The sequence below is a fragment of the Lytechinus pictus genome, chromosome 5, assembly GCF_037042905.1.
Source record: "Lytechinus pictus isolate F3 Inbred chromosome 5, Lp3.0, whole genome shotgun sequence".
In the NCBI taxonomy this organism is placed as follows: Eukaryota; Metazoa; Echinodermata; class Echinoidea; order Temnopleuroida; family Toxopneustidae; genus Lytechinus; species Lytechinus pictus.
This window is the reverse complement of record NC_087249.1, coordinates 54,702,682-54,729,635: the sequence shown is the minus strand read 5'-3', so window position 1 is coordinate 54,729,635 and position 26,954 is coordinate 54,702,682. Positions and strand designations below refer to the sequence as shown.

General features: G+C 34.6%; 1 protein-coding gene across 1 annotated transcript; it reads left to right on the top strand.

Moving 5' to 3' along the window:
* The first annotated feature begins 476 nt into the window (after positions 1-476).
* On the top strand, positions 477-26,509 carry LOC129261262 (serine/threonine-protein kinase DCLK1-like). Its single transcript, XM_064099556.1, has 13 exons — positions 477-497; positions 2,480-2,576; positions 10,760-10,873; positions 11,646-11,776; positions 12,201-12,249; positions 14,427-14,577; positions 15,090-15,147; positions 15,598-15,717; positions 17,368-17,648; positions 18,161-18,238; positions 18,869-19,046; positions 20,052-20,165; positions 20,934-26,509. The coding sequence occupies exons 1-13, from the start codon at positions 477-479 to the stop codon at positions 21,036-21,038; spliced, it is 1,497 nt and encodes a 498-aa protein (XP_063955626.1). The 3' UTR covers positions 21,039-26,509.
* The last annotated feature ends 445 nt before the right edge of the window (positions 26,510-26,954 follow it).

Below are 26,954 nucleotides of genomic sequence, written 5' to 3'. Positions count from 1 at the left end.
AGTTTAGATTCAAAATAGCCCTGGGATAGATAGGGAAACCTTCCTCCATCTTCCATCTTGCAATTTTCTATAGCACCTGTATCCATTTAGTCATTCTTCTTAAATTTTTATATTCCATAAAAATTATTGCCTGTATATCCTCAAAGTCCATTTTCATATTGATACAAAAGTTATTCCACTTCTCTGCTGGCCAAGGGAATGTCCATTCTGAGTTCCTGACATCAAAATGGTTTTAATCGAAACAAAAATAATTATAAGAGAAAATTATCAATGAATGTTCCACAGCAATGCATTGAGTTATATAAGGTAATTGTTTTCATCAGTTGCAAAATAAGCTGCCTCCCTGCCCCCCCCCCCCCGCACATTCTATGTATCAGAATTTCCATAACTACCTCCCCTTTTTGTCTCGCCCACCAGAGGTGAAGGCAAGACTTAAGGATCCAAATGTTGACCGTCGTCCGTCCGTCACAAACCTTATGACACATAACTCCAAAACCGTAAGTCGCTTTTCAACCAAACTTGGATGGTAGATGGACTTGGGGGACCTGCATGTTATGCTGCAGTTGGAGGTCACATGGTAAGGTCAAAGGTCATTTTTAGGTCAACGTTAAAGTTTACATGCAAGACTCTCTTATGAAACCTAACTCTGCAACCGTAAGTCACTTTTCAACCAAACTTGGATGGTAGATGGACTTGGAGGAGCTGCATGTTATGCTGCAGTCGGAGGTCACATGGTAAAGTCAAAGGTCATTTTCAGGTCAACGTTAAAGTTTACATGCAAGACTCTCTTATGACACCTAACTCTGCAACCGTAAGTCACTTTACAACCAAACTTGGATGGTAGATGGACTTAGGCGACCTGCATGTAATGCTGCAGTCGGAGGTCACATGGTAAGGTCAAAGGTCATTTTCAGCTCAACATTAAAGTTTACGTGCAAGGCTTTTATGACAAGTGTTATTCCATCCCAGTCATTTCGCAATGAAGTTTCGATACAATTCTGTTGCGTGCCCTTGCAAATCACAATTTTTCTGGTTATTTTCATAAGTGGGCGAGACACAAATCGCTTTTGCCTTGTCTAATAGATTTGTTGAATGGATATCTATTGATGTTCAACAGTTCAAATAACATTCCAAATATCCTGAAAACAAAACAGAATAAGTACAAATTTGTAGTAAACAATGTAAGGAAGACCCGCTTGCAAATAATGTCAGAGAATGAAACTTAAAAGAAATCACAATTCTGGTAAGTGTTAAATAAGTTTTGTCAAATTTACATTATTCTGTTTCTCAAATTTTTCTGCTTTTATTAGAGTCAACTTGATGTTAGGATTTATTTTCCCTCTGAAAAGCTGGTATGGAGGAATGTGGTGTGGATTCCATGTTTCCCTTGCATACTGTCCTACTATCTATCATTAATGCTAATCATGATTGCCTTGATGATATCAATACATACCCCTCTGGCTAACTCAATGATGTTTGTAATTTACTCCATATCAAATGTTAATGCTTTAAATAATATTGAATAGGCCACATATCTATAGGTAAAGGAAACAATGACCAATAAAGTGAATTTAGAAAAAAAACAGACTTGCATTGTTGCTACTTAGAATTTATTACATGTATCTCCAAATTTGGGGGCAGGTCCTTCCCGTTCATTGGAGATGCTGTAAAGAGAGTAATGCAAAATTGTACAAAGTATCAAAGATGTTTTGATGAAAGCCTAGTATTAAAGCAGACCCAATCTCAGTATAACCATGACAACCATAGTGTTGATAAGCAATTTTGGCACAAAAGGAAAACATCGCTCGTTAATGAGTTACCTAGAAAAAAGATATAAATTGCATCAGAATGAAGTCCTGTTGAGATAAATATGTGATAGATTTCTGAATATTTTTCACTATTTTGAATTAGGGGGAACTATATACATACAAAGAGAACTTCCCTTCTGTGATCCCTGTATATTTCTATGAGAGCTTTATCTTGTTCATTGGGCATAAATGAAAAACAAATACTATGTATTTTCTCTTTCAGATTCAGATTTTCAATTTTTTTTGGAGAGCCCTGAACAATGTCTATTGAAATTCTTTTAATAAAATTGAATCAATAAAATCATGCTATATAAACAGTTATGAGTGATTAGAACAATTAGAGACAAAATCAAACATAAATCAAAAGAAAAAATACTCTAACATTTGTAGACAGCAGGTAACCCATTCTGACAGAGAAACAATTTATTTTCTTTTTCTTGTCTTGCACTCCAGGTCACGTTTATATTTTATAACAAAAAAAAAACTCCCGGAAAGGGATGTGAGTGTATGAATATATGTACCTAATGAGATGTCAATCAGTGGATATCTTGAGACAATACACAAGATAAACCAAATGAAGTGTGAATGCTACCTGATTAACCTAGCAATCATCGCTTGTCTCCTCCCATCTCTTTTTTAATACTCTCCTTTTCTCATTCTTCTCTTGTCAGATCCATTCCCTCCAAGATTTCTTTAAGGATGATGATGTATTCATCGCCTACGGCCAGGAACGGTTCTGCCATGATGATTTTGATCTTGCCATGGACGGTGAGTAAACCACGTCAGAGGGAGGGAGGAAACTGAGAAGGGGAGGGGGATTGGGCACGAGATTATTCCATACTAGGGCTGATAGTAAAAACAAACCAGAACCAGCCATGCATAAACACTAAAACAGGTTTTAAATTTCAAGATGTTTTTAGGATTTTACTCAAGATAAAGCAGCAGTGAATTCCTTAGATTAGAATGCAATCAAGGACTAATCCAAAGTTAGATTGAAGTTTTCAATCTGATAGATATAAAAGGATTTATTTTGAATTTCAAAGGATTTACAAACTTACAATCTTATAGCTTTGAATTCAAATCTGAAAAGTTGAAATGCGAATGTTTGCCTGGCCACTTTTCATAGAACTTTTGCTTATTTTGCTTTGGATTTATTTCGAATCCTTTATCATTAATTTAAACTTCACATCAGACCTACAGTATGTAAACATGAATATCATATTTGATGATAAGGATACATATTTAGAATGAGGACTTGTGCAAATCACAATTTATGGTGTCCAATTAAATATCGTACAACCATATTTCTGTATCCAGAACATTAAAAAGACACTGCAATCTCACTTAAAAATGATTCTTTCCTCCAAGGCACAGGTAATACTAAACCAACAATAATAATTTGGGTGCTGTATACATATACTTAAATGAGACACCCCCATGCAACAATGAATTTGACTTCAAATTTACATTGATGTATGTATTAGTATATATGCCAATTGGAAGATTGATTGTCACAAGATGGTTAATTATAACATGGACATAAATGTGATTAATAAACAAATGTCTGGTAATGTAACTCATGTAGTTTCTATGGAGACCCATCTGTCTCCTTATTAGATGACATTCAGGCATCGTCTCATTCCATCTTCCTCTTAATTTGTAACTCGAGCGCAGAAATTTGATTCTAAAATGCTGGCCGTACTCTTGACGTAAGTGCCAGCCACTCTCTGAAATGAACATAGTGTTAAGGCATACATGTACAGTACATGTAAAGAGGAGTGCCTTATTTTTGGGCTTGTGAAACCACATTCAAAATGAGACTTTTGTACAGTGATTGCAACCGACAGATGACTTTGCAGTGATGTGTACCAAATGAATAATAGACTTGTAGTAAACAACTGCATCAGATAGTTTGTATGATATTGCATTGATCATTACTGAAATTATTAAAGCATGTTAGCATATTGTAAAGCATTGCACAGATTCAACTACATTAAGAATATTATGTCCTTGATCTCATTATTCATAATAAGCCTGTAGAATAGTAGGAGACATTATCAATTAAAAACAACTTCCTATCTTCATAAGATGAATCAATGGCAAAGTTGACATTGAAATTTCAGTTTTGCTATAAATCCAGGCACTTTGTACTATTACTCATTCATGAAACTTGAAATGAAGAGTATGCATTGCATGATATTGCATCAATATTATTTCAAAGGTTTTTTTAAATATCCATTTCCAAACAATATTTGGCTAGCTCTCTTCATAAAATAAGGAATTACTTGATCAAACATTAACCTCAACTAGGAGCAGTGGTATGTTTTGAAAGGGGGAGGGTGGCAAGACGATCCAATTATGACATTTTTTTTCTCAGTTTACATGGCTCAAGCCTCTCAATTTCATTTTGTACATCCTTATTAACTACTTAAAAAATCATAAGGGGGGCAATTCTCTACCCCTGTGAAACTGACCCTGGTCCAATTTTCTCCTCGCTACTCTTTCCTGACATCTTTAGCCCTTTTCTCTCCTCCCATTTGCCTACCTGCCACCTGCCTTTCAAATTAAGCATAATGCTACAGTCACATTTCCCCTACGGCGGCCATACGACGAGTCAAAAACAGCCGTTTTATTCATTTTTATTTAAACCACATATATGTAGCTGGTACAAAAAATGTTAAAACAGGTGTACGGCCGCCGCCATAGAGCAAATGTGACTGAGGGACATCATGTATCAAAGTCATCATTTGACCAAAGTCTGACCCTTCCATTTGCCCTTTCTCGTTCCTTTTTTCCTTTTACCTATAAACGCCTGATGATGTTGACACGACATTGTAGCTACAGTCTCATTTCCATATGAATTCAAATTAATTCAATTCCAAGATTATAACTCATCACCATCCCGTACTATTGGCATACCAGTATTGAGAAAACACTGTACATATACCACAAGATTGTGTTGTCTGATCCTCATGCAAATCAACATCAAACTCAGTTACCTTGATGTTATTTGTGCAGAATTTAATTACGCCTTGTCGGTATGGACGACAAATTAGGCTGCTAGCTTCAGCGGGAATCGACCAGATGAGTCACGATGGTGAACATGTCATTTATTGGATATTTGATTCTTGGACTGAACTTGCCAACTTTACTGGCTTCTGCATGATTAACTTACTATTGATTCTTTTACCTCCATTTGTGTAACAATAACTTGATGAGAATCTGGAACAGGATCAAGAGCATATCCAATTACAAAACAATCCCTACAATGACACAATCACATTTTGATAAGCATTACCTAAATGGAAAAAAAGCAGAATTTCTCTGTAAGATGGAATATGATGAAAACCATCATCACATCTTGCTTCATGTATATGTATAGAAGGAAACAGGTGTTTAGAATCCTGAAAAGATATAATGGATTTTTAGAGATAAATTAAACAAAATCACTTAAACTATGACTCTCCCATTCTTTTTTTTTGTCAGCGATAGATTGGCATGATTGATAAAAATGTTTCTCTTTAATACTGATGTAACTTTATCCTCCCATATACACCCACAATTACTAATCCATTATGGCTATTGTTCTTAGCATTTTTGAAGCAATATAGGAATTAAATTCAGGTGGGTGACAAACTGAATAAAAAAAAGATTACTGGTATTCTTAGTTGAGTAAGTATGGATTAATCGTTGGGAAAACAATTAAAGGTCATTTTGCTCTGAAATTATATTTTTTAAATGTATTTTGAGATTAAAAAGGATTCAATTTCAGATTGAATAAGGAATCATCTAAAATGTTTGAGTCAGTCTTGTTCCTTATAATAATTTGCAATTCGACATGTATATTGTAAAGAAAATAGATGTTTTTGAGATTTACTTTCTTGATATAGTTGATATGAGATGAGGGGGGGGGGGTAGGAGAGATGATAGATACACTTGAATCATCGCCAATTTATGAAGACATTTGTCAAGGAGCTATTTCCTTAGAATCATATTTCTAAATTGGCAATCTCATTATCGTGTAACATGATGACTTCATATGATTCTCTCATGACTCAAAAGATTGATAAAGCACAGAGCGCAATGGAGGCTGGGGTTACTGGTGTCTCTTAGGATGTGTTCATACTCAACTATTCTGAGCCACAATCAACGTTTTGAAACATGAAAACTAAAAATGTAGGTTATAAAAGTAGGTGCACCCAATTTCATTTTTTGTTCAAGTGGCAGTCGGCATGATAAAGCTAAGTGGGTATTGGACGATTGGGGTGACTGTTGTCTCCGAGTGTGTGTTCATACTCAACTCTTCTTTTTTAAAGCAACAATCAATGTTTGGAAACCTGAAAACTAGCATGTAGCTCAAAATAGTTCATTTCATATAAGTGGCAGTTGTGACAAATGTGACTGCTGATCGTAAGCTCTTGGAAAGGAGCATTTATTTTAAAGTTGGTGTTTCTGTAAAAATGATATTGTTGGGGAGGCAAAATGCAACATATATGCAGAGTATGATTACTATTTACCATTTAAGCAGTGCTCCCACAATTTGTTTTTTTACACTGAGTTTATTTTTCTTTGTATTTCATACCACTCTTTCTACCTGTGGAAGGTGTATACTGTAAGCGATCCTCCTAGTACTGTTGTATCAGCAGCAAAACACGCTTTATACATTGTAAAGCACAGAGTCTAATGATTTTGACAGGCTCCTGCAATTTTCCAATCATTAATTTTGATCATGGAAATCTGTCAATCTTGATTCTCATCATACGATTCTCATCATGCTGTATTGGAAAGAAGATTACTTTGGCTGGCATATTACTTGTACTGTACGTATACAGTACAGTTATGGCTATGCGTTGTGAACTTGGCAGATAGCGGGAGTGTTCAAATGCCGCACTCTTAATTTAATATGTATCGGAACAGAAATCTATTTGAAATAGTCTGTAGTGGAGCCTACGGGTATCAGTCTGTCTCCTTCTTACAGTTACATTTTGTCTACAGAAAGGGACCGGGAAAGGGGGGGGGGGCTCTCATGCTAAGTGGAGCCACAGATTTAACAAACTATCCTTTAATTAGTGTGTGTTTCATTTATTCTCATTTTCCCCTCAATCATGGATTTGTGGGTGGTTTCTGTGCAACATTTTGAACCCATCCATGGTCTAACCCTACCCTTCAAGAAGTAAATAAAAAGCCATATATTGAACATACAATTTCCAGATAGTCGTAAAGATGTTCCCCTAACAAATCATGATTGGTGTTACTTTCATTTATTAGGGGCAATTTTGTGCAACCTGGTGGGAAATGACCCACTGACCTGAAGAATGATTTGGGAGTTCATAGTCCATTGGTTATACTGATTGGGATGTAGAGGTCATCTTCATTGATGATATTGGGAGAAGCTAAGTACGTCTGCAGACTGCAGTTCTTTTACTTCTGTATCACAGTCATGACATTAATTAAAGCTACTTTATGTTCTTTCATATTCAATAAACAGATAAATATATTTTTAGCTGGGAATATTTGCCTGTTATAATAGGCAAATAACATTTGTAGTGATAACTATAACTCCACCCCCCCCCCCCCCCCCCCGTAAATGCATGACCATGAATCATAAACCTCATGATAGTTGTCCATGCTGCCTCAAAGTAATATAGACCCTGTTGGCAGTGAAAAAAGGCCGGGCTCAGGCCGGCCTAAAATTCACTGTAATTGCTTTTAAGGCCAAATGCAGTACCAAAAGCTGCCGCGCATTTGGCCCCGCTCTGGAGGTTGTCTCTCTCGGCTATGGCTTGGCCCAGCCTTTTTTCACTGTAAACGCACGCAGGGCCAAATGCGACTCCAGAAGTGAAAGGATTGTTACGTCATAGGAAATGACTTCACGTTTTGCAATTCGGTCTTTGTGCCTTTCCCGCGCCACAAAATAATCGTTTGTTTACATGTACAGCACCACTACGACTAAGTATTGAAAGGTTAAAATTTAGGCCATGCCGAGCCCGCCACTGTAAATGCACAAAGAATGAAGACTTAGTACTGGAATTCGGCCTGGCCCTGCACTGTAAACGGTGTCTTAGATAATGATAACAATAATAGACTTCTGATAAACCTCAAAATGAAGTAGCAGGGCTCGACATAAGCAGTGGCCCGGGGCAACCTAAATTGAGAGCCGGGCCACCAAAATTCTGCAAAGCTCACACTTGGTAGCCCAGTTTGGCTACCAAAGTTTTGCTAAATGTTAATGTTTTCTATTGTTTTAGGGCCACCAAAGTTGCTTTGCAGGCCACCAAATATATGATATTGGTGGACTGATTACAAAGAAAAAAAAAGAACAGATTGAAAGTGGGGGGGGGGGGCTGACTGTAAAAAATCACAATCATATGGTCGTTTTTAAATCTTTGTACATAGTTTTGGAAAAAGTGGGGGGATGGTGGAACCCCACCCCCAGTTCCACAGCTCCTGCAAATGGACTTGAATAATTACCCTAGCTTTTGCCTGGCAAGATGGATGAATTTTGGTGATTAGTAATTCAATACTTATTTATGTATAATAATCACTTAATTTTCAAGAACATATCGTGTAATTCAGTCATGATTAAGGTTCATACAACTCTTATAGCCCACCCCCCCCCCCTCTATATAAAATACATTATCATTAAACCATTAAAAAGTTATTTGTGCTATTTTTTTATAATTTGATTTGACAATATGATTTATGTGAAAGGGGTGGATGACTGAAATGGTTCCTTCTATTTTTAAGCAAAAAGAGCCTTGTAGTTACCCTCTTTAGGTCAGTCTATTATACATCATATGCAGTTCAACAGACATATGCCACCGCTGCCTTTGCCAAATCCACAGGATACCACTTCACTTTACGGGTCACATTCTAAGATCTTATGAATATTTCATGATGGAGAGCATTAAAAGACTTCATAATGCCCAAACACTGCTTTATGTGTGGCTTTTATGCATACTGTGGTTTTGAACGTCAAATAAGATCTGATGTAGCACAATATATGGACATACTTCAGTTTAATGTGCACATGATGGAGAATGAAAAATAAATGACTGGAGCAAGAAAAAAAGGAGAAGTACAGTAGGTCTGGGAAGGAGGGGCACTATAAGTTTATTTTTTGTGGTGGGTATGTGGCCACATAGAAGACACTGATTTCTAACTCAAATTTCTTTCCCCAAAACAGCATCTTTGTCTTCTTGAGAAGACCAAAAAAAGCACGCCATTCCAAATCATTCGATTTTTCTATGTTCGTCATTCTTTTCATATCCATTCATTCCAAAGAGCATTTTTTTTGGTGAAATTGACTTGCACATGCACTCTGAATTCCAACCATTGCAACTCTGTGCTATGTTATTGTGTACACACTACCGTACAGTCTAGTGCTGTTACAGATAGTATAATTTCCAAACCCTTTTTAATAATCTGCTTAAAATTGTAATTCTAAGACCGTCCTCTGACCCTACAGTTGTGGGGTCGAGTACACACAATTTACATTTATATACATGTGTACATGAAGGTATTATATTATTTCTTAGAAAGTGTATGCTGATATGCTAATGATAATTATGCCAATCTACAAATAAGTTTTCAGTCTTTAAGCCAAAAATTGCAGTTAAGTTGATGCCATGATATATGTAATTTGCAGTTACCATGGTTTGCATAATATGCCAAAGACATTAAATACAAGTGCACTGTGACTGTTGATGATAAGAAAGTAAAACTAATGTCAATTGATTCAGATATTGTCACGAGAGATAGGTTTTAATGATCATTGATGGGGTACTCAAGAAAAAATAGAAAGGTTGGTTTCTAAAGAAAGTGAGACAGAAAGAGAGAGAGAGGGAGAGATAAGAGTGGCACTTGGGTAAGAGGCAGAGAAAGAATTTAATTGGCTTACAAAAAATATGAACCAATTGTGCAGGAGGTAATATTAATGTGTACCAGTGTGGATATTTTTTTCTTATTCCATATGTTTATGAAGAAAAAAAAGGAAGTGCAGAAGAAGAGAAGAATCGGGGGGGGGGGGGGGGGCTGGGGCATGTCATGGGACATACTTGCTCATTTTATTCCAAAGAAATTTATATACAAAAATTGGTCATATATTAATTAGGTTTATTATTTGGTCGTAGGAAGATCACGATGACTCGTCTACAACACTACAGGCAAAAATGAGTCACCATATTAAAGTCTGTCTTGATGTACCAGCTCAAAATAATTTTAATTATAAATCCATCATTCTTGACAGTGCCCTATAGAGGGTCACGCTGTGAACTTTATTAACACTGATGGATCACTTTATTACTCACTTTTCTTGGGCAAGCACTTTTTCTGATATTGAAGATTTTTTGATAATGATAATAATAATATAATTGGCAAACATATCTTTTGCTGCTCATCACATAAGAATAACACATATTTACTGTACATTCAGTCTTGGTTCTCACACATAAGTTTTTGTTATTAATTATGACCATTTGAATAGTCCTTTCTATTTTTTTTTACCTCTTGACTTTTTTGTCTTTTTCTTCTCTTCTGTTTCTCTTTCCCATTCAATGTCATTAAGGATTCATTATTTTATATAAAACTGAACTACTGTAAGACTTTCACAAGATTGTCAAAAGTAAGATGGCAAGTAGACGAAACAGAAAAGTGACTGAAATGAAGACAAAGTGAATGAATAGAATACGCTACAAGATCCAGCTGGTTGTACTGATGGCTCAGTGGTAGGGTGCCTTCGTCATGAACAGGAGCTAGGTTGTGGGTTCAATCCCCTTTGGAGTTACACCAAAGACTATTAAAAAGGGGACCTTCTTCTTTCTTGTCAGGCACTCGACACATTAGGTTGCAGAAGGGTAATGATGGCATGGGAAAACAGAGTAGCTACCCTGGCTGGGTAAACAAGAATTACTTACATTATCCAAGGTTTCTTGTTTTGTTTTCTTCTGCAGACCTGAAGAACGTATCCCCTTATCGTAAAGTAGTTCGTAAGGACCGTGCTATGCTGAAGAGCCCTTCTCTACAACGCAAGCTATACTCTCTACCCAAGACTGTCCCTGGTACTGGTAAGGACAATCCCTCATCTCTAGTGTTGTTACCTGATCATATGTCCATGACCATCCTAGATCAAGAAAGCATTATCAAATTATGTCAAGTATCCTACATAAATGCACTGAAATGACCAGACAGTGAATGTTAAGGCCATTCCTATCACAGGGATGTTTTATATTCTCCTAGCAAGGCCATATTTTCTCTCTTTGCTATAGATTTAGTAAATATGAATCAATGTGTTGCTATCATATTGTATTATAGCTGCTAGTTTGATGAAAGTTGTATTTTATTGTTTTTTAATATCAAAGTGTATTTTGTATTTCATTTAAATGATTTTTTTTCCAGTACAATTATATCGCTTTTGAATGATGTACATTTTTTTACTTAATATGCCTCTTAAGAGGAAAATGTTTAAAAGATATATAATTGTAAGTTTGAAAGTAGAAGAGTAAACTGGGCTGTAATTAATACAAGTTAATCACAGGGCCATGGCTTTGCTCTTTTGAATGGCTTTAATGCCTTGGAGAGATACTTTTTTTCAGATTTGTGCTGTAACGGAAAAGTGGCCTTACCCTAAACATATTGAGATTTAAGGCTCGAGTAGATGAGAATTTTCACCACTGGAAATATCCCCTCTCACATGTGCCAAGTTGGAATTCCAATTTGATTTCACAATCATGAAGACAAGAAGCCATAGAATGTTAATGTAGGCGAGTGTAACATCTTACATTTATTCATAAAGTGATTATATTCAACTATAAATGTGTCCTTTGTACTTTCTTTCAGTGAATGGATCGCCCAACTCTAGCCCAAGATCTCCATTGGGTAAACCATCATCACCAGCGCAACCTAGAAGAGGTTCTATTAAGACACTCAGTGAACAAAGAAAAAACTCTGCTGGATCAGTCAGAACAAAGGTACCTCTAGAAATAGTAATTGGAATGAAATAAATGAACAGATTTGAAATGTTCTTCAAACTCTTTGAACTCGAACCGGATGTTCTACCTGTATTTATATGTTTGGTTACGTTTCAAGCTAGATATCTACATAATAATTCACTTTATAAACAACAGAATAAAGAATTAAATGAGTTAATTTTCTGTTTATCAAAATTTAAGCGAAAGTATTTGAGAGATTATAGTAACCAGAGAAATGTAGATTTCATTCATTTTTTCCAATGTCAAATGAGCTCCCTATTTTGTAGTTCGAATCTGTTCTTTAACATTTCATTGAATATTATTTCATTTTATATATGAAAAGATAGTTTATAATATGTCTTCTACACTATTCCTGTGATGAAGATAGTATAATTATTATTTGTATAATTTCTCCTATTTTCAGAGCAAGGAAATGATTCGCACAAATTCAGGGAAGCTGAAGAATGAATCAGGTAAGCTAATAATACCTGTGTGAGGTCATTCAAAGATATCAAAAAGGCTTCTATTTCATGAGGATTAAATGATCGGGGTTTACTTCGTCACTTTGGTAACCATCAAGAAAACATGAATTTAGATTGGCTGCTAGCTGAGCCGTTACCATCTTTATTACCTTGATTGCAGGATCGGGGTCTTAAGTCATATTCATTGCAATAACTGTCTTTATTATAATCTTTCAAATAACGACAATCTTTATCGGCAGCATGGCATGTTCATTGGACACATGATACTCAGAAAAAAAAATGGCGTGTAATTTCTGACAATAAGTAGGCCTATCATGACCAGTTTATATTTCAATCGCTAGGGCCAGTACCATTGAAATCATTTGAGATTCTTATGGTTTGAATAATTATCTGTAACATCCTCCTAGAAGGTGATTGCAAAATTTTGTCCTTTGTCCTGTTTCTGCCCTGCATCATAATAGGTAATATCAATTGTTAAATCATAAGCATAATTGTATAAAATATCGATGGTAAAGTCTGTACAAAAATTACAATCTGTAAAAATTAAAGCATATCTCTTTGAGCCACACCTTCTTGTGTGCTCTTGATTTCTAAGCTCTCTACTGGTTAGTGTTTCTCTTTTTTCTTCTTTTTAAAATTATTTATGAAGCATGTGAAACAATCCCCACATTATGTCTTGCAATATGATTCAATACTGGTAAAATTGCATTTTGATTCTGATGAAAATCCCATGAATGAGTCAATGCAAACATTGATTTACAAAACTTTAGATAAAATAGGTAGATGGTCATATAACATTATACATTCATTGAGACGGATAATACCACCCACTGGCTTTGATAAAACTACAAGCCACGATGTGAAACCTCATCTCTTAACAAACATAGCATGAAGCTATATGATGTTGGGATGTCATGGTAATGTCAATATAGGGGGTCATTCTTTAACCTAGTGAAGGTGTGATAAAGTCCAGGTGAGAATAACGTACTCTCACAATCCAAGTTTAAAGAGACGTGTCACATATCCCTAAGCATTGTAAAAATTTACCGCAGGCTCGGTTATATAAGCTTCAGAATGCAGCTGCTCGCATCGTCACTTTGTCAAATAAACGCTCTCATATCACTCCCATCTTGAATTCGCTGCACTGGCTCCCTATCAAAAATCGAATTATCTTTAAGATTTTGTTGCTTGCTTGTCATAGTATTCTTGGATCAGCACCACAATACAGTATTTCATTTATCAATTACTACAGACCAAGCAGGTCTTTGCGCTCATCCACTTCTGGCTTCCTTGTTATTCCAAAAGTTTCAAAAACTTGGGGGAAAAGATCATTTGCTTTTGCATGCCCCACTTTGTGGAATAGCCTTCCTGAAGACATAAAAAATGTACCTCTGTTGAAACTTTCAAAAATCTTCTTAAAACTTTTTTATTTAACTCTTAGCTCTTTATGTGCCTTGAGCACTCTATAAAGAGTGGATTTGGTGCTTTATATGTCACATTATTATTATTATTATTAAATTAATAAAGTAATTGAATGCTGTTGGTTAAAAAAGTTGTTTAGATAATATATACATTTCATTCTCGTTAAATATTTTAGTATCACTGGAGGGGAGTAGGTGCATGGTTACAAAGTTTTTTCTCGGTAGTTTGAAGTGATTAGATCGATCACATTAATTTTGTTTTTAATATGGTAAAAGCAAGTACAGATCATTATGAACAAATAGATTTTAAACTAATGAAGTGGTGGTGGATGTGAGATCAGAGGAAAAGGAAGACCAAAGATTATGTGGTAAAATATGATGAGGAAAAGCTTAAGTTTGGTCTAATTCTTGTAAAGGGGAACCTGCCTACAAGATTTTAATCTTTTTGGTTGCCTCTTACCATATGTTGATTTTTTTTACATGAATGTATGAATTATATTTATTTGTTGTATTTGTTGCTACATTTATGTATTTATATATGATATTTTACATTGTATTTGAATATTTTTATATGGTTAATAAATGAATTGAATTGAATTGAAGGAGTTGCCTAAGATAAAAAGAAGTTGAAAGAGGTAGTGTCATGACGTGAGAGTAAGTAAGTGGGAAAATGCTGACTAGAAAGGGAGTGATGATGATGAGTATTTTATTAATGAATTATATTATATATTTTCTCGTAATTTACAGTTTCAAGGGATATAGATTATGGAGAGCGTAATGGGGCGTCCCCTGTCCCTAGCCCCAGGAGCAATATACCGGTAGATCTAGAAGAGAAATACATCATCGGTCGTATCATCGGGGATGGAAACTTTGCTGTAGTCAAAGAATGCAAGAACAGGTATGACTTGAAGTTTTATCATATTTGCTCTGTGTATTTCAAGATTTAGTTCAAGGTTGGGCAAAGCCAAACCAATAACTTGAAAATTAGATGAAAGCATATCAGACCAGTTTCTTAATATCTATACTGATAGTAATGATAATAGTGGTAATGATTATGCTGCGGCTCGTAATGTATATGTTTTCTTTACAAAATCACTATGACAAATCCTTTTTTGAAGTTTTTGTTCAACTTGCTCTCATTTTTTTTCCTGCATCAATTTTGACCACACTTGGTTCAAACGATCCTTGGGTAATAACACATGTGTGTTCATGATGGTGATAATAGGGTCAGGTCATCTAGGGGTCAAAAGATCATATTTTATTGATCACAAAATCAGGCGAGACTTTGTGGTTTACGAACTACTTTGTCTATATTAGTATATATTTTTTGTATGTTTTATACAATTTAAAGATATTTTGCTATAGATTTGTTTAAGTTTTTATATATTTTTATCCATATATGATATGCAGATCAACTAATGAGAAGTTTGCACTCAAGATCATTAGCAAGAGGAGATGTAAAGGAAAGGTAACATAATTGATTTCTTCATTCCAGCTTGGTATTCTGAAAACAGGACTCTTCTCTATTTGAATTATTCCCCATTTCGTATTCTTAATGAACATAGATACATGATGTCTGGTATTCAATAGAAGGGGGTAACATAATATATGTATATACCATCCCTCTAATAAACAACATCTAGATTGCTGCTCAAATCTTCACCAATGTTATTCTTTGAGTTATAAGTTATTATGAAGAAAACATACTTTTACTTCTTATACCTCTTAATATAAAGTTGTCAGTTGGCACCAAATAGTCATACAGATTAATTTTGTATGGGATATCAAGATAAAGCAACATGATCATTTCAACCTTACAATAGTATTTAGCCATTAGTTTATTGAAAATGCTATCTTCGAATGGAAATATATGTTACATATGCCAATATTTTCCTCAACCTTGTTCCTATGGCAACAGGAAAAGATGATAGAGAATGAGGTTAGCATCTTACGTCAGGTGAAGCATCCTAACATTATCTTACTGGTTGAAGACTTTGATTGCCCTACACATCTATACCTAGTCATGGAACTAGTCAAGGTAAGTAGGGGTCATCTTAGGGTCAATTCAAAGCATTTATAAACTTTGATTGCCCTACACATCTATACCTAGTCATGAAATTAGTCAAGGCCAGTAAGGGTTATCGAGGGTCAATATAAAACTTTTTGAGACTTTGATTGCCCTACACATCTAGTCATAGAATTAGTTAAGGTGTGTAGGAGTCATCTAAGGGGCAATTTGAGGTCAGTTCAAGGTCATTAATGATGGATATATGTAGCAAATTGATAGAAGGCTTTCAAAACCTTTGTATCTGGAATGCATGAATGAGTATTGCATAATATATGAAGGTGCATGTATATATGTGCAGTCATGCATGACTAACTGGTCAGGAATCTCACAATATCACTGCATGAGATCTTCTTTTACTTCCTTGCTTTCTGTCGTTTTGGAACAGCCTCTGCTGTCGCATCATCATACTGTACCTTGTGCTTGTAAAGTGTAGATATACCAAGTCTCCATTTCATGTTTTAGACTAGTACTTAGAGGATCTTTCTCATCTCCCAAAAGTAGCACTCTCGACCATGCTTATCTCACAACCGATCCCATATACATTGTACATAACTCTTGATAATCTTGTGTCCAGTCCCTGTTAGGCATGACCAAGGTACAGTCATAGGCTGCGTTTATGCGACCTCAAGCCAGAATCATGATTCAAAACACAAACATGAATCACAATATCACAGAATCAGCGTTTAGACGACCTTCATTCCAATGCTGTTTCTCCTCAGATTCGGGCCAATCCAGTGCGCATCACTAGTGCGCAGTTTCACAGAGGAAGTTTTTCGCACGTGTTTCGGCTCTCGAAAAATCTTTTGCTTCCAGAATTCAATCTACACTGTATACCTCATTTTGTTTACTTCTATCATATAGGGTCCATATGCTCGAAAATGGTGTTCGGAAGTGAATTGCAGCGTAGATCCAATTTAATATTGATACTGTATATATACTCAACAACAACTGAGATCATTGTCTGTCCAGTTAATTCATTTACTAGAACTTGAAGTTGAAGACATGACCAAAAAATGAAAAGTAGTGGACAATGCGATGACCAACACAGAACTTGAACATGACAAGAAATGCATGCATAGTACATAATCATGTAGGTACATACAATGAGCATATAGAGCGCCTTGAGCTTGGCAAGAGTCAAACCGAAAGTAGCCCGACACAACAGTGAGGTCATAGAATCATGATTGTAATCACGATATCGTTTATTCGAACATTTTCGTACGTGATTCTGCAGAAACGTCTTTCCAAACGCCCCTTTTTTTCGTGTTTCATGTTTGTGATTCTAATCATGATTATATTCAATTTCGACTAAACGCAATCGTGATTCTGCAGAATCATGATTTGAATCATGATTCAGATCATGATTCTAGGGTAAAAAAGTGGCGGATAAACGCAGCCATAGATCCCCTTTCAGGCTTATGGGTCATTCTAAGGCTGTGAAGGACACCATAGGATCCTAATAATAATAAGTTTATTTGAACATCTACATTCATTTCCTGTTTTGGGAAACACTGTTGAACTTATCTCTTAATCTCCTGTTGACCAGTGGCCAGACCTTGCAGAATCATTTTGATAATTTTTTCATGATAATTATTATTCCATTTATTTTGTCAATTCCAGGGTGGAGATCTATTCGATGCCATTTCCACAACCACCAAGTACACAGAACGAGACGCTAGCTGCATGGTGCACAACCTGTTTAGTGCCGTCTATTATCTACATTCCATGAGCATAGTTCATCGTGACATCAAGGCAGAGAACCTCTTGGTCTGCGAGCATGAAGATGGTACTAAGTCACTCAAACTGGGTGACTTTGGTCTTGCTACGGTGGTCAAGGAGCCTCTCTTCACCGTGTGCGGAACCCCTACATACGTGGCCCCTGAGATTATCATGGAAACAGGGTGAGTCTTTTCAATCTCATCTCAATAATGTAGAATTTGAGTACTAGATTCCTTAATGTTCTGAGTCTGTGTACAGGCCCCAGCTGTGCCCTGTAGACAATGTGTTGCTTTCTGTAACTTGAAGGGGAAAGGCATAGTTTGGTGCTACCTGTGGATGTATTTTTTTACTTTCCTAAATTTCTGGCAAGATTTTATCATGCAGAACATGGATAAACACATATTTTTATGTGCACTATACAGAGTATGATCAACAAATTAATGGACAATAGACACAGCAAATGGGAAGTACAATGTAGGGCATGAACTTTATGAATATCTTGAATATATTTTGTTCGATGTTTTATGCAATAGAAAAAAAAATTGTGAAAATTATTATTGAGAAAGTAATTGATGGACTATACTTGCTCATTCTTCTCAAGCCCTGTGAATATTAATACAAATGATATCATATAAATAATTATTCATAATGAAACATATTTTTGATTTGTTTTTCCTTCTTGTCTGTTCTATAGGTATGGTATGAAGGTAGATATCTGGGCTGCTGGTGTTATTACATATATCTTACTGTGTGGCTTCCCTCCATTCAGAAGGTAAGAATCTGAATCTTGAGATACATGTATCTTAGAAGAGATTTTGAAAAACTCATGTAAAAAGTGTAAAAAGAAAGTGAACAATCAGTTTGATTAACACATTATAAGTTATTTGTGCTTTCAGTATTCAATTTTATCTTTATTCATAGCAAGCAAAATATTGACTGTTATGAAGACTCTTCATTGGGTGATTCCAAGTTCAGTGTTGACCTTTTGGTGTTGGTGTTAGGTCAATTTTTACACGATTATAACACCTAACATAAAATAAAGATGGTCCTGAAAAGTCACTCACTAGTTGCCAACACTGGACTTGAAATTACCCATTGAAATAGTAAAACATTTTCCCAATGTGATCTCAAATTTGAATTGTAGTCCAAGTAACAAACACTTCAGATTATTACAGGATTACCTACATGAAAATATAAGAGATATTTTAAAATATTTTGAAAAATATACTTTTTTTCATCATACTGTTAATTGTAGAGTCAAAAGCAATAGGTACATTACAAGATTAATTGCAGATGATTATACAGGTATATCTACACAAATAAAAAAAAACTCTTCTGTATATTTGCAACTATTTTCTATCACATTGTTTTCTATTATTATTTTGTCTTCAACCCCATACAGCCCAGCTAATAAACAAGAGGAGCTCTTTGATAGGATTGTAGCCTGTGATTTCAGCTTTGATTCGCCGTACTGGGATGAAATCTCAATTTCAGCCAAAGATCTCATCAGCGGGATGCTAGAGGGCGACGTTGAGAAACGTTTCTCTGCCGTTGATGTCATGGACCATCCTTGGGTGCAGGTAGGTCGGCTTTTATCAGAAAGCTCCACATTTCATGAAGGTCAATGCCATTAAGTATACATTGAGTATTTCATAAAACAACTTGTCAGATGTTTTTTCTCACAAGTTACCATTGTAACAGCTTTTCTCAGCCAATCAAAATCAAGTAAAGTTGTCAGATTTGTCAGATGAAACATGTTGATGAAATGCTCCTCAGACCCCCATATATTCAGGACCGTCTTGAACTTCATATGGAAAGGTGTAATAGAAAAAATACAAAAAATGGGGGTCAGATGTACAAGGTTTGGTTACATTATGGAATTACCATGAATATTACCATCTCTGACAATCTGTCATTCATTGGCAATTAACAAAGGCATACCTTCATATTAGATGTAACACTCCAGTATCAGAAGCCCATTTCTCCTAATGTCACACCTATATCACAGCTAATCCGCATTATACATTTATACTCCTCTTTGTGATCTCATGTCAGAAATTTCATTTTTGCTATTTTTTTAACTCGACATCTGCAATACCATAGGTTTGTTTCAGTGATGATGCATTTCTGAAAATGATGCCCTTGTTTATTGATCATCATATACATTACCCATTGTGTAAGTCAAAACATGCCAAAGCATTCACAATGTATGTAAAATATCTACTCTTTTATTTGTGTATACTGCAATATTATGTTCCACAAAAATTCTATATTTGCTTCTCATTGAAGTATAAATTGAGTTCTTTCCTGGTCAAAGATTATAATTGTAATATAAACAGTGTGCTATATCATATACTGCCATGATCACACATACTTGTTAAATGCCCTATGCAGGAACTTACCAGAAGATATAAATCAGTCATTTTTGCAATTTTCAGTGAAAAGGTGTCTTATATTTCTTAGCTCGGGTGGGGGAGGGTGCAACTGCTCCCTGTACCTATACTTGCATATTTGATACATATATTATAAACACAACATATTCACGGACCATACACCTGTCATTCACTCCATCTTTCACTTCGCAGGATGATAATGCTATCAACCGTGACGTACCCATTGATGTTTCCCATGAACTGAGTGTGAACTTTGAACTCAAGGCTAAAGAGTCTAGCAGTGCTGCTGGTATTGCTGTCATCACTGTATGTACTTCTTGTCTAAATCATTCATTTTCACTTGTCACTTCGTATAGCAATCGTAATGATTTTGTAAATGCAGGATAATTCATCTATGCATTTCTATTCAACCCAATTCAAATTTATTTTTCAACTTCCTAATAAAAAGTTATTTGATCTTTACAGGCTTGGGCTGCATGACTAAACATGCTATGAAAGCATATTACCGGTATATCATGTTAAGTTGGAGCACTGACCAATCTTTGTCAAAGAATCATGCACTGTAAATAATGTAAAATAAGCAAGTGACTTGAATTGTCAGATGATTAGTTTTGATTTTATAAAATAAGGGCTCCACAGAACAAATTAATGAATAGAAATTTTCATTAATATAATTCATTATGAAACATTCATGTTCCAACATGTATCCATCTTTATATTGTAATTCTATCCATTATTTCTGTTTGTTTCATGCATTTGGACACCTCACTTCTAACATTGCCATCAAGGAGTTGTATGTTAGTTTCTTGACTAATTTAGAAGATTTAGAATTCAATTCAGAAGTAGGGGTGATATATTTTGTTTAAAGTACTCTGAAAAAATGCTATATATTTTGTCGTATTCTATGATTTTTTAATGTGTGTTATTGAGCATTGGTTACATAAAGGAAAATGTAAAGGTTTGATTCATAACATTTATAATTAGTGTGCATGTCGATATATAGAAAACTCTTTCTCTCTTCATATACTGATCATCTTGTATTTGATATATTCTTCATTCTTTTTCTTGTGACAGGCTACAGCACTTGATAAGGACATTAAGTACTTCCAAGGGCGTCGCCCCAGGGAAGGAGCCGAGGGGGCAGAGGATGTACCCCTACAAGATGAACTTGCTTTCTAGACACCCATCGACCACACCCTTTATTCCACCAACTCTCAGTGTAAACACTCCCAAGGAGGCATCCTCTCTTCAGGAACTCGACTATTTGAGGAAGGACGTAGAGTATCAACATGGAATGTCAATGAGTGAGGTTAAACTCAATGAGAGTTTTGTAGTATAATGTTGAAAGTTTGTGTTGGTGTTTTGGCAGTGTTCACATGCATCAGCAAAAGTTTGATTCATTGGTTCATTCTTTCATCACCAATACCAACACTTGATTTATTTTATCTGATTTTAAGTATGGTCTTGCACACTGGTGTTGGGACACTGGTATTGGACTTTTTTGTTGGATACTGGTGTCGGATACTAGTGTTAAACATTAGTGTCAGACATTCGTGATAGGCACTTGTATGCTTTTTAATCACTGGCATTGGACACTGGTGCTAAAAACTGGTGTTTGTGTAGGAGCAATATTTGCACAATCAGCCCAACACTGAACTGGACATGAGCCTGCGATTAGCATTGGATCTACATGATGTTGAGCTGTCAGTAACATGATAAGTATCATTTTTATGATTCTTCATCCATTTTGGGAACTGAATTTTAAGCAATAGGCCTAGGCCTATGTTGAGTGTTGAAGATTCTGTTTGGGAAGTACCTGCTCTACCAACCCCATACCACCAAATTTAACATGAGACTGGTGCTAGAACTGCCATCACATAAAGCTCTCATCAATAACATGATATTAGCTATGTGAACCCACATTCTATGTTGAGGTAGATTCAGAGATCTGATCCACAATTTCAGCACCAATATTTTGGTGTTTTTTTTTGGTCAATGGGATGAGAATTTTGAGTAAAGGATGAAGATATGAAGTAATATCCACAAGTTATTATAAAATTATAATAAGGCATTGTAAGAATCTTACACTCAATATCATGTCTCTTTTAGGTCCAAAAATCAATTGCTTTTCTTGCAAAAATGCAACCTTGCAGTTGATTGTTAGTGTGCTTCTTGCAAGAAAAGCTATAGGTTTATATTTATCAACAAAATTGATCCTTCAATTGTTAAATTGCATTTTATATTTGCAATTGAATGGAATGAGTTTTTTTGCAGAGTCTTTTGGTGCTTTATGAGTGAAAACATGTTGATAAAAAAGGTTATGATACTACACATCATGTTTGTGTAACATGAGTTTTTTTAAGTAATTGAATTTCATAACGTTGCAGAAGTTGAAATAATTAGTATATTTAATTAGAACTTCTTTGATAAATGTATTAACACATTCTTTCACAAAGTACTTTACAATATATTTTTTAATTATAAAAAATGTTCTACTAATTAAAAATTTACAAAGCATTCCACCAAAAATATTTCCATTTTTAATGCCTAAAAAGTACTATTTAAAACACCTACCAGTACTTGCTATTTTTTTTAAAAGATTTTATTCCTTGTTATTTTAAATTTCACCTTTATATAATCATGACTTTATGTTTGCTTACAATTTAGAACTAAGTTTGCAATCCATAATTGCGAGATCAATGAAGAATCTCAATTTATTTTAGAACATTTAAGCTCTGTTTGAAAATAATTATATCACCTCAATCAGGACATACATTTACCTCAAAAGATATTTTGCCACAATGACAATCCACATACCTTAGTTTGAATGATGAATACTGAAAATATGTATTTCTGTCGGAAATTTCGTTTTTGTTTCATTTTTTTTTCTTCAATTCTCACAGGACACCAGCTTCATTTAGATTTTGGTTTTCAATACCCTTGTATTCATGCAATGTGTACATTCAATTAATTGAATCTGGGATATATGTCATTCAGATCTGTCAACTCTAGATTCATCTAGTTGTTAAATCTGTTGCCAATTTTTTTTAAAGAAATATATTGATAATCATGTTCTCTGACAATGAATTTCAGAAAAGGCAATCATAGTAATTGATGACACCATTAGATAGCATTGATATTGATGCTTCAAATATATTAATAAAGAGAGACATTTTTTCAGGAGGAGGTTGTTTTATTTTGTTTAGGGTGTCTTGATCAAAAGGTCTTGCTGGCAAATTCAGGATAGCATCCGTCAATCCACCTTATATTCTCTATGCACATATTATGACATTACTTTGTGTTGTAGGCAAATAGATGTACATTGTACCTGTTTGCTTTGAGTTGGTGTACGAAAATACAAATTGACCTGTTGTTAACTAGAAGATGAACAGTGTTCTAACAGGAAAGGGGAAACTGGATCTTATCAAATATATATTCAAGGATTGTTAACATGTTCCATTACACATCTATTGTTATTATGATCATAATCACAATGAAAATAGTACTTGTCACAATGGTTACCATCATCAGCTACATCGTCGTCATCTTCGTACTATTATTATCAAAATGACCATCATTATCATTAGCATGATTAATATCACGGGTAACCGTAATCATTTCTGTAGCCAGTGTTCCTATCATAATTCTTATGTACTTTCAACATCATATTCATCCATTCATCATCATCATCATCCCAATCTTTCCTCTAGCTGACTCTCATCTTCTATCTGTTCCCTTGAGGCCAGGCCAGAGATTCTCTGTTGGCCTCAAACTATTGTGGATTTCTGGGCATTCAAAATTATCAGAGACAAAACATATTGCCATTCTAGTTATGTCAAGTTAGTGCAGAAATGTATGTGCATTATCAAATTAATAAACCTGAAATTGGTTTACTCCTTATGGCAAGGTTGCATGGTTCTTGCTGAAATCCTCAATTGTAGAATATGCTGTTGGATGCCTTTTAAATCCAAACGAAGCCCAATGTCCCCAACAAGCATTATGTTGGCTTTGAAAGTGCTTTTTCTTTCAAACTGTATATTAATGGTATTATTTAGTATAAAAGCATCCTCTAATGAAGAAAATCGTATCAAGATTTGAAGTTGTACCAAAAAGTGAAATACTTTTGATTATCTGCCTGTTTTTTTTCTCCATTTTTGTCAGTTTTGAAATTTGCGGAATTTGGTGACAGAAGAAATCAAGGAATTTTTGGGAAAGCTTATTCCTGCAAATTAACATTAAAGAATAAAAGGCATAGGCCTGTGAGGCAGCTTTCCCCTTAATATCATATAGGTTATTTTAAAAGGCATTTTGGAAAGGGTTCTGTTACACAATCATGGAAACTTTGAAAATAACGGGATAAAAAAGGCTCATTAAATTCACTGACCTTTCTATAATTGTTTATGATATGTTTTTGTACTAAAGCACTTGAAATCCACCAATGCTCTTATTTGTGAGACACCTAGTGACCCACCCTAATAATAGTGCTCAATATGTAATTCAATTACCACAAAGAGCTCTAAGTACTATTCAGTTCTGTGATTTGTTTTATCTAGTTTACCATCGATGCATGCTGAAGACTTGAAGCAGATGTTATACTTGCATTCAAACCAAATATTGATTTTGAGTCTGGCTTAGCATGCAATGTGTAACTTCACTAAGCTTGGCTCCACTGAAGTCACTGACTCTGTCTACAGATCATGATAAACAAATTCTTAAATGTAGATGCAAACTTTCATACCTTGAAATTATTTATATATCTTGAATTATCCATTACCTAGTATTGCTGCTACTCTGAGATGTGCTATATCCTTGAGAACATTTACTAATCATGTTTGTACTAAGTGTTTCTAAAATTATTGAAGCATTGTTGTATGCCTGTAACACATGGTACGTTTTATATTATTTATTCATTGTTTTTCCATGTTCTTTTTTAATATCTTTTTGTGAAACACACGCAACCAATTATATATCTTTTTTCATGTCAGTAGCTCATTGTTGTTTCTTGCTCATATGGAATCTCATAAATTTGACTGTATATATTCTTTATTGACAATCGTCTTTTTTTTTACAATTAATTATTCTTCAAGACTTTATTCTGCAGTTAGCTTCTTGCAATTAGCAAGTGTATATTTACAATGTAACTACAACTTTCTTCAATTCTAACTACTGCAAACTTTCATCATTTTATCTCAATTTCTCAAGTTAGCTGTTGGATATTAATCGATGAATTCATGTATTGAAGCTAATATCTGTTAAATCTATGTACAGTTGAGTGACGTTTTCTCTTTATTTTGCCCTATGCAAATCATACATACTTATTTATTTTCTTGCCGGTTTCATCATTGTAGATAATTGTTTCATGATAGTGTACATATAATATCACATGTATAGGCATATGCGTGTGAGTAAGTGTGTGTGTGTAACAGAAATGCAAATTCCATTTATGGAATTGAAATTTCATAGAATAAAAATCAGTGAATTGTATTCATGTATTGCCATAGAATAGATTTTCTTTGAATTCTCCACAGATTTCAAACTTTATGATGTATTGTGTTGAATACAGGCTTAGCACATATGACTTTGTGTCAATATAATGCGAGAAGTGTTTGTGCTCATGTGCAGGAGAGAGGTTCAGTTCACCCTTGTTAAAGTTGCCCAATACTTGTAGGTACTTATAGGCCTATATTCTGTACATACAATAATCTATGATCATTCTTGATTACAAAGCAAGATGCTGTCAACTATTTTGCTGTATGTTAATTCTGCTGTTTTAAAATACTGTAGATATGATTTGAGAAATCAATAAATTTATTGTTCATCTCTCTTGCAGGTATGATAAAATGTTTTAATTTCTACTGAGATATATCTCTTACCTACAAAATACTGTAATACATGCTGGTTACACATAGGTCAGTTTTGTCCGAGCAATACAATGACTACTATACATTCATTGCAATGAATACCAGTACATGAAAATCTTAAAGTGTAAAACAGGGCTTTGACAATACTTGTCATTTCATTTGTGTATTCTGTTAACTATTCCTAGATAATAGTCAACAAAAAATATATTATGTATTACGTGATAGTGTACTGACATGCCTTAATTCAAGAAAGGCATGCACACACACAGGACAACAATGTGTTTAAGTGTACACTAAGGGAATGACTTTCCCTGTATTTAAATTTGCTCGACATATAAGACTGCTACACAAAGTCTTTTGCATAGCAGGTCTTGACACAACTTAAGTTGAGAACATTTTTGTTCTTACCAAAAATACTACCAGTAATCAAATATGGTAAGCAGAATCATTTTAAGTTAATTATATATGTGGCTACTATTTGAACTTTTAAATCATGAATGGTAACTAAAATGTTATTATTTATCAAACTAACACTTCGATTCAATTGCAATTCCTGATGTAAATTAAAACATCGTTGTAATTTTCTTAATCATCTTGATAATTTAATATTCATGTATTTATGATGTAACATTTGATGTAATTATTTATGCTGTTCTTGTTGCAATCCCAACCTTGTAGATACATGCTTAGTCAGTGGGACTTGCATTTCTCTGAACAACACTTGTATTTAAAAAAAATCTTTGTTTATGGATGAACTTAATTTGTGGCTAAACTGAATCTTGTACATACAACGAAAAATACTGAAAACAATGAATCTTAATATATTGTACATGAGACCAGGGAGATCAGGCAGAGATTTGATAAAGGTAACATATAATTTCTTGTGTTGTAACAAAGAGGTGCAGCTTGAATATAATGTACTTATTTAATGAATGCAATTGTAAAGATCATCCTTCAATTTGAAAATATTTTTCAACCATCACCCAGATTTGGATTGCAATATGTTGTTAAATAAATCATCTCATTTGAGAGTATTGTCAATTGTAATTAAAAAAAAACAAGCATTTTAGTTCACAGATTAGTGAAAGAATTTGTCATATAATATCATACATTAATAATGATAGTATGTATTGATATTGAGCAGATCCGAGGCTCCATATACAGTGCAGTGTGTAACAGTGTAATATTTGAATTTTGTATAGATTATGTAAAAAGATAATCATGTGTGAAATCC